The sequence below is a fragment of the Hipposideros armiger genome, unplaced genomic scaffold, assembly GCF_001890085.2.
Source record: "Hipposideros armiger isolate ML-2016 unplaced genomic scaffold, ASM189008v1 scaffold_503, whole genome shotgun sequence".
Taxonomy (NCBI): domain Eukaryota; kingdom Metazoa; phylum Chordata; class Mammalia; order Chiroptera; family Hipposideridae; genus Hipposideros; species Hipposideros armiger.
Window position 1 is genome coordinate 299,410 of NW_017731853.1, and position 12,522 is coordinate 311,931.

Genomic DNA, 12,522 nt, shown 5'->3' on the forward strand with positions numbered 1-12,522 from the left:
GCCTCATCTCTCACCACTAGATGGGACTTGAGCGTCCCCAAACCACGGGCTCTGAATCCTGGCAGTATATTAAAATCGTCTGGAAGCTTTAAAAAACAACAAAATCAGAGTATCTGGGAGCACAGGTCTGGGCCATGTTTTTAGCTCCCCAGGACATTGTCATGTGTAGCCAAGGTTGAGAAGCATTGCCTTATGCTCCCCCCAACACTCACACATATGCTTACATGTAACTGGAAGGGGAAAAAAAAACCCCAAAGCATAATGCAGGTCTAAGTAAGTGCTACAAAATTCTGATCTTTGAAATGAAAATCACTTTTTACCACCGCTAGAATATTAAATACCCACGTCTTAAATTTAGTGCCACCCTGCTTTACAGGCACCTCAAGGATGTCCTCCGTCTGCCCTGGTCTTGCCCCTCCCACCCTGGACTGTCACCTGCACAGTGGTGGAGGGGCCGGCAGGGGCTCCATGCTGCGGGGCGCAGCGGTCAGCGTGGCCGTGACAGAAGCAGCTCCCCTGCAGGCGCAGCTGAGACACTGCATAGTATGAGCTGGGGGGACGGTAGCCCCTCTGGGGCAGAGGGGCCAGCATGGTGAAGTTGATTCTCAAGTTTGTGATCGCCCCCAGTTCTGAGAGGGGGCAAGCAACAAGGAGGGGAGGGGTTGGGAAAGGAAAATGAAGAAAAGAAGTTAGAGGCACATGGAGTCTCCTATGGCAGGTAGGGAAGGGAAGGAATTGTGGTCTCACTGCGCCCTCAGCCCTGCATTCATAAGGCTATTCCAGGAGCCATCCTCCACAGCCCTCAGCCCTCCCATGGCAGAAAAGACACCCCCACTCCACCTCAGGCCTTTTGAATCTCTGGGGCTGCCACATGGGGTAAGCAGGGCCAGTCTCCCATCCAACCATAATGACAGAAATACGGAAGACCATGAAAGTCCCTGGGTGCCAACCCTGTGTTTGGTTCCCCACCCACAGTCCCACAGGCTAGAGGGGCAGCCACACTGACCTTGAATCTTTTGACTTTGAGTTGCTGGGATCCCAGAAACTAAATTCATAAGGTTAAGTTGGACCTATAGAGAGAGGAAAAGGGAGACACTCAGGAAGATGTAAACCATGTGCCCCAAGCTCCCAGGTCTCCTTTCCATTCAATGCCCTGCTCTCCCGATGCTACGCTGAGGTCCTTCCCACCTGGAACCTGAGACAGCCATGGATGTGAGGCCTGCCAACCACCCTCAGGGACTGAGATGATCACTAGGCCCTAAATGAGTGTGTGAGGTGTGTGTGTGTGTGTGTGTGTGTGTGTGTGTGTGTGTGTGTGTACAATCTCGCCTCTCCATTGAAAATATAGCAATCCCCAAAATTTCCTGATTTCCTTGGGCCAAAAATTACAATAAGGGTTCAGGGGATACTAATTTTCCAAAACCCAGGATGCATGCAAGGACACAGAGCCCAGGGATGCAGGGATGCGGTGACCCCATCATTAAATGAGACTTCATCTCCTATCCCAAGAAGAGTTTTCATATCCACCCTCCACAAGTGTCCTGATCTGGGGTCTGGGGAGTGTGGTTCATCGTGGATCTGGGTGTGATGATCATCAAGGAGCCGTCATTACAGTGCAGCAAAGAGATGCACGGCCCACAGGGACGGCGGCCCTCTGAGCACATGGTGCAGATCCCAGCAGTTCTGAGGGCTGCCCTGAGCCTAAGCCAAAGAAAGGAGGAGGACATACGGCCTCCCACAGCAGCAGGAAAAGCAGCTATGGAAGGAAGGAAAGGATCTGACCCCAGGTGGGAGGACTCAGGGAGGGGTGTTCTGAGCTGTTTCTCGGGGCAGGTTCTCATTTCTAGCTCAGGGTTTAAGTTCCAGTGTCCTGGAGCTGTGGCTGATACCTGAATTTCCTCAAGGGTGACAATGGGGCTAGATAGATGAATTCAATGGGAAAAGTTCATTCTCGTGTTAAACGCTATCGGTGAAATAAGAGACTAAACTAAATTTGTGTAATTTGCTCACTTGGCTCTAACTAGCCATCTCAACGTCCTCACACTGGACCAAAGTCGGCTGTACCTTCTGCACTGTGGGGACATGTCACTGCTCAAGGGAGGAGGCGGCCATGGCAGGGAGCAGGGCTGGGGCCTGCAGCGCGCTCCGTGGGTTTCTGAAATACCCCTCCCGGGCAGCCAAGAGGACAAACAAGCAGCAAATCGCTTCAGGGTGGAGAGCTCAGGAAAGGCAGCAAGGAGCGCTGCCCGGGGTGTTCTCACCTCTTCCCAAGTCTGGGTGAAGGAGCGAGCAATAGGCTGGTGGAGACCCCTCTCCATGGCTACTTTTTCAAGTTTTCCTACCTTCCCTCCATTTAGGTGTGCGTTAGGCCTCCGGGGCAGAGACTGGCACCGAGCATCCTGCCAGCTCTGAGGCTGGCCCTGGCGGACGCCAGGGAAGGCGGAGGAGCAGTCGGCAGCCATGTACTGGTACACGTGCCAGGTCTTGCCGAAGTCTGAGGAGCGCTCGATCAGCATTCCAGCGGGCATGGGCGCCTGAGGAGACACAGACAGGGCGGGGCCTGCGTGACTGACGGGAGGAGATGGGCTCCTACCCGCCTGGAGTCTGTAGGGTGGTTAGCAGCACCCCTAACCTCTACTCACTAGATGTCAATAGTATACTCAGAGCTGCGACAACCAAAAATGTCTCCAGAAATGGCCAAATATCCCCTGGTTGAAACCTCTACAGTAGGTCATAGGCCCCCGCCTGTCTTATTCACAGTTGTACCCCCAGCATCTAGCACACGGGAGGTGCTTAGTCCACATTTGTTGAATGAATAGGTGAGTCTTTAGTTTGCTCTCCCCCTCCCCCGCTTATACCTGTAAACTCATCTCTCACTAGTTTGCAGCCCGCTGCATCTCTATATCTCACCACGAGAGCATATTACCCGCCCCCCTCAGCCTATGTCCATTCCCCTCCCCAATTGTATACCTTCTCATCTCTTGTCCCTTCACATTTACACTTTATTGTTCTGTTTGCCTGGAATGAACTTGGCCCTTCACCAGGCTCTTACTGATCTAGAAAGGCCCATCTTCCCCTGGGTATGTTCTCTGACCGCCCCCCACCCACCAAGACAAGACCAAGCTAGATGCCCCCTCTCCCACGCTCCCCGACGTCTCTTCTTACCAATATCAGAGCACACATCACATTCTCTCACTACTGGTTCTTTGTCTTCCCTGCATAGACTAAAGTAACTCGAGAATTGTGATTTAGCTTTATTCATCTTTTTATCCCTGACATCGGGCATCTCACATATAATCAGGGTTCTATATGTCTGTAGCAAGAATGGACATATACACGAATGGGCAAGTGATAGTAAAACAATAAAACTAACAGTATCCATCCAACTGAATGCTGTCCTTCAAAACTGTCACCTTAGAGATTGGGCATTTACTTAAATGACACTGGTATTTCAAAAAATACTTTCGACCCTTTCTGGAAGGGAGGCTTTTAGAACTAACTTCTTTGGCCACACAAGAAATGAGGTCCTATTGCTTTTCATTCACAGCTCATTTTAACTCCTAAAAATGGTATCGCCCGTCCTGATCATCTAATCTTATTACCCAAACTCGATCCTTAAATGTTTGACTATTTCTGTAGAAAGAATAAAATCAAATCTCTTCCAAAAAGAAAAAAAACAAATGACCTGTCACAAATGAATAAAAATGTTCCCTTCAAAAGGAGTGCCTCAGAAGGCCAGCCTAACAGCAGAATCCAAGAGTGCTCTGAGAAGGAACAGCACCAAGTAAATAGATGGCTCCAAAGCACACCTTTCATGTAGATGGACCGGTTCTTGGCTTTTTTAAACCCAATCTCATCAGCAAAGTTATTAAAACAGAGTACACCAAGAATACACAACTGTACAATAAGTGAGCAACCCAGTAGAATTGGTACTTGCTGAGTTAATTAGATGAGTTGAGGGCGGGGGAAGCAGAGAAGAAGCAGATGTATAAACACTGCATGGCCTGGATGGGGACCCTGGAGGTGCCACTGTTCTCCTTGGAATAAGGCCTCTGCTGTCACTATGATATAGGCTCAGGGTAAGTGTTGCCCAGCCTGGGGAAGGGGGGCCCTCCCAGCACATGGTGTGATCCTCCCCAGCCTGGGCAGACAAGAACTCTGCTGCCCGGGAGTCTAAGCCCACACGGCCCAGGGTCCCTCTTCAATCCACTGCCTCTCCCAAGAAAGCATACCTTAAAATCCATCATGATGCCTTGAAGCTGGAATTTCCTGTCCAGGTCCAGCTGCAGAGAGACAGGGTTCATATCTGGAAGGACAAAGAGTAGGAACTTTAGACCCGAGAATTTGCACCTTCCTAACGGGAAGAAGGCTCTGGACTATACCAGCTCTCGGAAGTCAGAAACCCTCTCACTGTGATGCTCCCATTTCTTTCTCAGAGAGGAATGGCACCAGAATTTTCCTACTTATCTGTTCAAGATCCTATTTATTCTTGGCCAGGTTGCCTTCCCACCGTCAATTTCTGCCCCCAATACCTCAAAGAGTTTCAACTTGTCTGTTCCACACAGACCTGTTCCCAAAGCTCAGTTCCTTCAACAAGCCCACTGTGAGGAAGTGGAGTGAAACAAGGGCATCCCTACCCCTTCTTACCCTTTCTTTAACTTCCAACAAACTCTTCTACCTGCAATATCTGAAAGACCTCAAATATGGAGGCAGGAGTTTCTACTTGTAAACCACCCAGGTCCCAGTGCCGTAAGAAATGCCTGGGAAGCCCAGAGGGAACCCAGGCACCCTCCACCACCCCCACCTATGGGAGCCTCTGTAAGTTTGGGCCCCTAAAGGTGGCAGGCCCTTACCATTCTGTGACTGCCACCAGCGTGTGGGACCTGAAGACGAAACCACGTTCTCCACTCGGTGACTGTTGTAATTGTGAGGCAGCCTGGAGTCACACTTGCAGCATTTCATCTGCCACTGTGGGGTGGGCAGACAAGAGAGACTCAGGGGTGGGGTCCAGACAGAATTCTCCCCTTCGGTCCTCAAAGCCCAGGACACTCCCTCCATGAGAATGCTCCCCCTGGAGATCCATTGACTTCATTCATACACTTGGAAGGATTAACCTCTCAAAACAAGGCTATTGGTCATCTTTTAATTTAATTCCTTTGTATCTGTCCTAACACATAGCTAAGTGAATAGTCCATAGATGTTATGGTTGGGAAAGAGGTATGGGGTGGTAGAAAATCGTTGGTAGATGACACTGCCTCAAAGAGAAACTTGCAAAGGGGTGCCAAGAAAAAAAAAAAGAAGGAAAAGAAAAGAAATTCCCATTAATTTAGCATCTACTATGTGCTAAATGCAGGCTACAGAGTTTTACATCTCATCTCACTTAATCCTGGCAGCCTGGGGAAACTTGAGTTTCTGAGGATCAGGGAGAGGGAACAGACAAACAGGACAAGGGAATTTGGGGTTCCAGTTCTAGCTCTGTTACCCCCACTCTCTGAGCTCAGTTTTCTCCTCTGAAAATTGAGTGGAGGTTAGAACAGAGTCATTTAATCATTCAACAAACGTTTATTGAGCATGTACTATGGGCTCAACCCTGCTTGAGGCTCTGGAGTTATAACAGTGAGCAAAACAAAGACCCTGCCCTCAAGGAGCCAACATCCTCGTGACAGTTAGCTCGTCTCGAAGGCCTTCCAACACTGATATCTGGGACTTGATCTATCCCAGGCTTGGCGTTTCCTACTCACAGGAGAGAATCCTACGGTCCCAAGGCCCGGAAGGCATGCAGCCCTGGGGCTGCGGGCAGAGGCCCTTCCACAGGAAGACCTGGGTCAAAGTGGGCAGCCAAGAAGGAAACAGCCTCGTAGGGGAGGTCCCCAAAAGCCACGCCTTCCCTGGACTGCCCATGCTCGGGAATGAGACAGGAGGCAGAATGAACCCCATGGGCTCCAGAGCTGGGCAGAGATCACCAAGGGGGAAAAAAACAAAAAAAACCATGGCCAGAGAAGGTGGCCCTTGTCCTTCCCTTGTTCTTTTGGTCTGTGTGTATGTACATACACATGTGCACACACATACACACACACACACACATACACACACACACACACACACACACACACACACACACACACACACACACACACACACACACACACACACACACACACACCAGAGACAGCATAACCTTATCCCAGCTGTCCCATGAGACACACATAAAACTGTTCCCACTGAGTCACCACGGTCCCAAACCTTGTGCCCAGGGGAAAGAGCACTGTTAGAGGGCTCTGGTTCTCCCACCAGGAGAAGCAAGGCTTGGACGAGACCCTCCCGACCTGCTGGTGCTTCCGGGTAGGGACAGCTGGGCTTCCCCCACTGTGCGCCTCTGCTTCCGCTCAGCCCCCCCTCACAGAACCCCGTGAAAGCTCCAGCCGCCTTCTCCGAAGCCTTCCAGCTCCTGACCCTCTGCCCCGTCCGGGGAAGGCGATAAGCTAACGAGGTAGTGTCTGCTGAGCTGATGAGCCTGGCAGCTCAGTCTCAAAGGGACAAGGTGACATGCCAAGCCTGTGACTTAGTTATAACAGCTCCTCGCTCAACACACTCTCTCCTCTCCACCGCTGACAACGCCTGAAACCGTGAACGTGGGAGGGGTGCCAGGAGCCCTGGCTCTCTGAGCCTCTCACCCCACTTTCCAGCTCTCACCTCCAATCTGCAGAGGAAGAGAATGATCACCAGTCCTGGTGCTCGGGGCTGCCCTCATCATGTCCAAAGTGCTTTTTGAAACAGTGAGTTTTTGGAATGCTTACTGCTCCGAAGATGGCTGGCACATGTGCCCTGTATGAAACAGCACCCACTGCCCCTCACTCCTCTCTGTCCCTGTCCTTTCCCTGACCTGCCACATGTTTCTACATAGTACATATCTTCACTTGATATACTGTGCATTTATTGTTTATTTGCCTCAAGTATTTGTTGCTGTCGCACCCCCCCCCTTGCTAGAATGGATACTCCATGAGGGAAGGAAAAAAACTTTCCTTTACCGCTGTGTTCCCAGTGCTTAGAAAAGTGCCTAGCACATAGTAGGTGCTCAACAAATGCTTGCTGAATGAATCGTAACTGCTCAGCAGTGCTAACATTTTCATTAATATTATGACTAGCCACTTCCTTCCTGCCCTCAGGGGGGTTTAAAAGGAGGGGTGGGGGAACAGAGGAGGTAACAAAACATCGATAGTGAGTGACGGCGCACCTACCACGTGCCAGGTGCTGTGTTCGGGGTCTCCATACCATAACCTATTTAAGCCTCACAACAGCCCTATGTGGTAAGCAGCACTATTCCCATTTTACATATGAGAATGCTGAGGTTCAGAGGCTACGTGACTTTCCTATTGACTGACGGCCAGTGTTAGCAGCAGCACCAGAGAGGGTCCTTTCCCTCCTCCCCTCCCCTCCCCGCCCTTCTCCTCCCTCCCTGTCGGCCTGTCATTCTCTCATTTCCACTAGGTAACCAGCTGGGCGCACAGACCATGGGAAGCATGGTAAAGGGGGAGAATTCCTATCTCACGCAAAGGGCTCGTTTGATCCTGAAGCCGGCCATGGGGGAGGCCACGGCACAGAAAGCACCTTGGGAAGAAAGCCAGCTTCTCAGGTTGACCCAGCTCAGTTAACACAGAGACTGCAGCAGTGGCTGAAATAAATACCTGAGCACTTAGAATAATTCCTTTCTGGGCCAAAGAAGCCTCTTGCTGGAATCTGACTCTCCTCCGGAACCCTATTTTGGTCCCTGGCAATGAGCATGCCCTTCTCCCCACTCTGCCCAGCCTCTCAGGGGCAAACTTTTCCACTCCCCATCCTCTGCACTCAGCACACGGCCCACAGAGAGACAAGAGCCAGCTGCCTTCCGGTGTCCTGTCAGCAGAGCCCTCTCCCCAGCCCAGCCGGGAGCGCATCCCAACCTGCTCCCGGGCCAAGGCGACGCCAGAAACAAGGCTCTTTCTTTCTTTGGGCCATGGGACACAGGAGCTAGAACAGTTCAAGTCGGGATTGTGGGAATGCCCTTGATATCCCAAGATGATGGACTATCACGTAGCTGTTACAAGTAATGTTTAGAGAAATATGGGGGAGATGCTCACATTGATAGTGTTTTATGCAAAAAAGTTGGAAATAAACGTGTGCATACATCATGCTCTCAAAGATATATTTTTAAAGGAAGAGGAAATGTCTGGAAGGAAATACATCAATATATTAAACTGACATTATCCCTGTTTTCCATATGAAATGACTGATAGCCATTTTGACCTATAAAAATGGCAACTACAGGCAGTGTAACCTAATCTCTCTGGGTAACGGCATTACAGGTAAACTTTTTCCTTCCTCATTATTTTTTAAATAATTTAAAACTTTTATACTTTGGGTATATATTAACTCTTATGCTCAGGAAAATAGACATTACTATAAAATAAACACATTAAAAATGTCCCAGCTATTTAGCATGGGCTGGTCACCCTGCCGCCTCCCTCAGTCTTCACAGTCTGGGGGTACCCATGCCTTCGGCACCTTGCTTCCACATGTGTGGGCACTGACGGAGGCATCCGATGGCCTCATACACTTAAACCTACGTGCTGCTTATCATAGTAACATGGCTAAAGGAGGGATTTATCTCAATCCTTACAGGCAGGCTGAGCTGGCAGCCTCGGGACAGGGATTTTAAGCAGCTCTGCTTGTCAACCAGCTAGCGGGATGGAGGCCCAAAATAAAATGGATTATGGCAGAAGCCCAGGTGAAGACAGGCTGCTAGCTTCTTCTGTCCCTTTGGGCCTCAGTTTCCCTTTCTATTTTAGTCTTGTATGCCTCTATGTAGTATGTGTATACGTGTGTGTGTGTGTGTGTGTGTGTGTGTGTGTGTGTGTGTTTCTCAACGTGAGGCTCTTGCCCTGGTGTGTGCTCCGTGCCTCTGTCTCTCCCGGAGATGGAAGCTCTCAGCTGCAGCTGCCTCCGTCTCCAGGGTCATTTGGCCAGCATTCCTCTGGCTGTGCTACCTCAGAGACACGGCATTGTTATCAATCCAGCCTGTCAGGCCTCCAGCCAGCTTGACTCCTGCTTGTTCTCCATCTGGAAGGGCTGAGAGCCTCTTCCCCTATCCTGGAGCCTTCTGGAAGCTCAGCTCAGCCTGGCCAGAAGACAAGCCCTCCCAGAGAGCTCAGGGAGGGCAAAGGAGAGCCTGGATCACGGTGGAGAGGGGTGAAAAACGGAAGGTGAAGCAAATCAAAGCTCTGTGCCTTTGCAGAACACAGAGCTAATTCTAGGGGGAAACAGGAAAACAGGGTGTGGTTATACCTGGCCCAGCTCCCTCCCACGAGCAAGCCAGAGGCCACCTGTGTCCATGTAAGGAGCTACAGTCAGGGTCGTGGCTGCCAGCCAAGGCCAAAAGAAAGAAAGCAAGGACCAAAAAAAAAAAAAAAATCAGCTCCCTGAAAACAAAGACATTCCCTCCACTTCAGCTTCCTCATTGGTAAAATGCAGGGGTGGGAGGAGGTAATGAAGTTCCTTCTTGCCCTAACACGCTATTAGAACTCTCCCCTACTCCAGCTTATCAGCTCAGAAGTTAGGCACTCCAAACAAGAATGTAAAGGAAGCAAGAGAAATAGAAGACATTGGCCAGACGCTGTACTGGAGAAACGCTCCTCCCAGCCAAGTGGACAGGGGCAGAGGGGGCCCTTAAGGCCTACAGTCAGCAAGGCCTCCATTAGACCCCACTGGGATCCACAGGCCTCAGCATTTCTAGGTCAATGGATATAGCCAGCAAAGGTAAAACGGTAGGGGCTGCTGGGATGCTGGGTGGGAGGAGATCCCTGATGCTATAAGGCACTTTCTTTTTTTTTTCAATTCATTTTCTAGTTTTTTATTTTTTAATTCCAGTCTCAATGCGGCCTCGTTTTTATATTCTTAGTTATAGGGTTTCTGTTCAGCTAGTCTTCAGATGATTCTTGAGGTTGACTGTTCTATAATTTATTTGTAATTTTGGTGTGATCCTGGGATGCAGTAGGCATAGCGTTTACCTAACCTGCCATCTTGGACTCTCTCCCTGTGAGGTACTTTCAACTTAATCTTCCTTGTAGTGAAGTAACATCTTGACCAAAGCCTAACTCTGCACCACCCTTATCTCCATCCACACGAAGTTCAGGAAGGTCACTTTCTGAAGCTGATTATAGCAACAATGTAACTGAACACCTGGAAATTACACTGTACCAGGCTCTCTCCTGAGCACAGTAATTACGTTACCTCATTTCATGCTTCCCAAATCTCTGAGGTAGGTATATTACATTAAATGGTAATAGCATATTTCACAGATTAGGAAAGCAAGTCTTGGAGAAGTTAAGAAATGTGTCCAAGTCACAGAGTTAGGAAGTGAGGAAGCAAGGATTTCTGTTCCAGGCTATCTGCCTCCAAACTTTCTTGTCCTGTTGTGATTCAAGGGACATACTAGTCACTTGGCAACCATGGGAAATTACAGGGACTAGATCTGGTTGTCAAGACGCTCTCTCTCTCTCTTCTCCCCTGGGAAAGGCAGACTCCACCCCAGCCCAGCCGTCTACAAAAAGGTATCCCCTTAAACCTGGGTGCAGAGAGTTGGTTTGGATGCCTGGGCCACACTACACGCTCTACCAATCACAATGGTTCCTACAGGCCCTAATGACAAACAAGCAAAGTAGGTCTGCAAGACATTGCCCAGAGGCTTCTAGGGACCTGAACCCCAGGAGCAACGGGGTGAGAGGTCAGGCCAGAAGAGCTGTGAGGCCACCCAGGTTTGTGTCCAGGCCTTGCCATCGCATCCTTTCCCTGCTCTTCTCCCCTTTCAGCTCCACAAGCCACTCCCCAGCACATAACAACCAGGACCCAAGAATCTCACATTCCACCAACCCAAGTTTTGCTTCCCCTCTGATAGCAACTCTTTTTTGCCAATGTCCCTTTCCATTTTCTTTTATCTCCTCAAAACGTACGCATCCTGGGTCTTACTCGCTTGGGACACTTGGCACAAGCCACAGCTAATTTTCTCATAAGTAAACCCTTTCTGAGATACAAACAGTTGATAATCGATTGATATGGTGCCTCTCCCAAGGGTGTTTGCGTTTTAAACAAGCAACTCAACAATGCTTCATTCAAAAGAGTGAACCCCCAGTGGTAGGAGCTTTGGGAGTTTCAGACCTGCTGAGAGCTTCTGGGGAACAGGAGGAAATATATTTTGGTCAGAGACAGGCTCAATGTCCGCTGAGGGCAAGGAGGATGAGGATCTTAAAATATATATGAATGTCTCTGACTACCCATTAGCCATGACAAAGGTCAAGAAAAGAGACAATCATCAAAGAAAGGCAATGGTTGTTGGGGTGTGTGCATGTGGGTGTGGGTATACTCACATGCGTGTATGAGAGAGTGTGTGTGTGTGTGTGTGTGTGTGTGTGTGTGTGTTGGGGAGGAGAGAATATCAACTGGCTACTGCTCCATCAGCTTGTTTCCAAGAGATAAAAATGACAGTTGTTTGGTTTACACAGCTAATTAACCTGAGGAATGCACTATGCAAGACTGTTATTAAGGCAGCTGGGTAATTAAGTTTTCCCCCATGAAGGAGAAGAGTGGGGCATAAATAATGCATTTGGGGGAGCAGATACATCGGAGGAAACACTGTCAGGAGCTAGAAATAGGGCTGGAAAGCTTCCAGGCGAAACCCGCTGGTTCCTGAGGAGCGTGTACCAGCCCAGAGATGACCAAAGGGCATGGCTCAGCCCCTGCCAGGGCTCATCTGAGAGAGCCCATGGTGGACCCCCAAGGTCACACACAGCCCAGCCACCTCCGAGAAGCTGATGGAGAAGCTAGAGATGAACAAATGTAAAGGCTGACTAACCCTGCTCTTTCATTTCATAAATTGGTGAAATGGGGGAGAAGACATGACCTTTGTAAGGTCACATTTCGATTCTAAGTGTCAGAGCCAGGTCCAGAACTAGAGTCTTCGACCCAGTGGGGGGTGACTTCGCTAACCACGACTACCTCCAAATCAGATGGGCAGTGGTCCCCTTGGAGGCAGAGGGTGGGCTGGCCCAAGGATGGGGTTGATTTCAGCGAGTATGTGACTCTGTCCTGACCAGGGAAGAAATGCTCAGGAGTGTCGTTCGAGGATGGGGTGGCCTCTGCATGCGGACACAGGTCCCTGGAGGTAGGTGCAGGAGGGGGACGAAACATTTGGCATCTTCCAGACACCATGCCAGTGGTCACATGGCTTTGCCTTTATACAGTCCTCACAACAACTCATTAAAATGGGGGCTGTCATCACTCCCATTTTTCAAATGAGGAACTGAGGCTCAAGAAAACACAGAAGAGGACAAAGGGAGAGACATGTCACAGACATTTTCATTCACGCTTGAGCTTTAGAGGCCAACGGTGCAGTGAGTTTACCCAGAAGTCATCTAGATGCTGAAGGAAAGAGAGCAAGGGGACAAGGTGGGACTGCAGCCATTTAGGTAAAGAATGAGGCCATTTAGGGCC

At 49.8% G+C, this 12,522-nt stretch overlaps 1 protein-coding gene across 1 annotated transcript in view; it reads right to left on the reverse strand.

Moving 5' to 3' along the window:
• The window catches only part of LAMB3 (laminin subunit beta 3), a 76,977-nt gene that overhangs the window by 34,184 nt on the left and 30,271 nt on the right, over positions 1–12,522 (reverse strand). The window contains exons 8-12 of the mRNA XM_019667709.1: positions 4,854–4,968; positions 4,233–4,306; positions 2,343–2,534; positions 1,007–1,070; positions 385–629 (exon numbers count right to left, since the gene is read on the reverse strand). Of these exons, the coding sequence (XP_019523254.1) occupies positions 385–629; positions 1,007–1,070; positions 2,343–2,534; positions 4,233–4,306; positions 4,854–4,968 (690 nt within the window). The remainder of the gene's footprint in view (positions 1–384; positions 630–1,006; positions 1,071–2,342; positions 2,535–4,232; positions 4,307–4,853; positions 4,969–12,522) is intronic.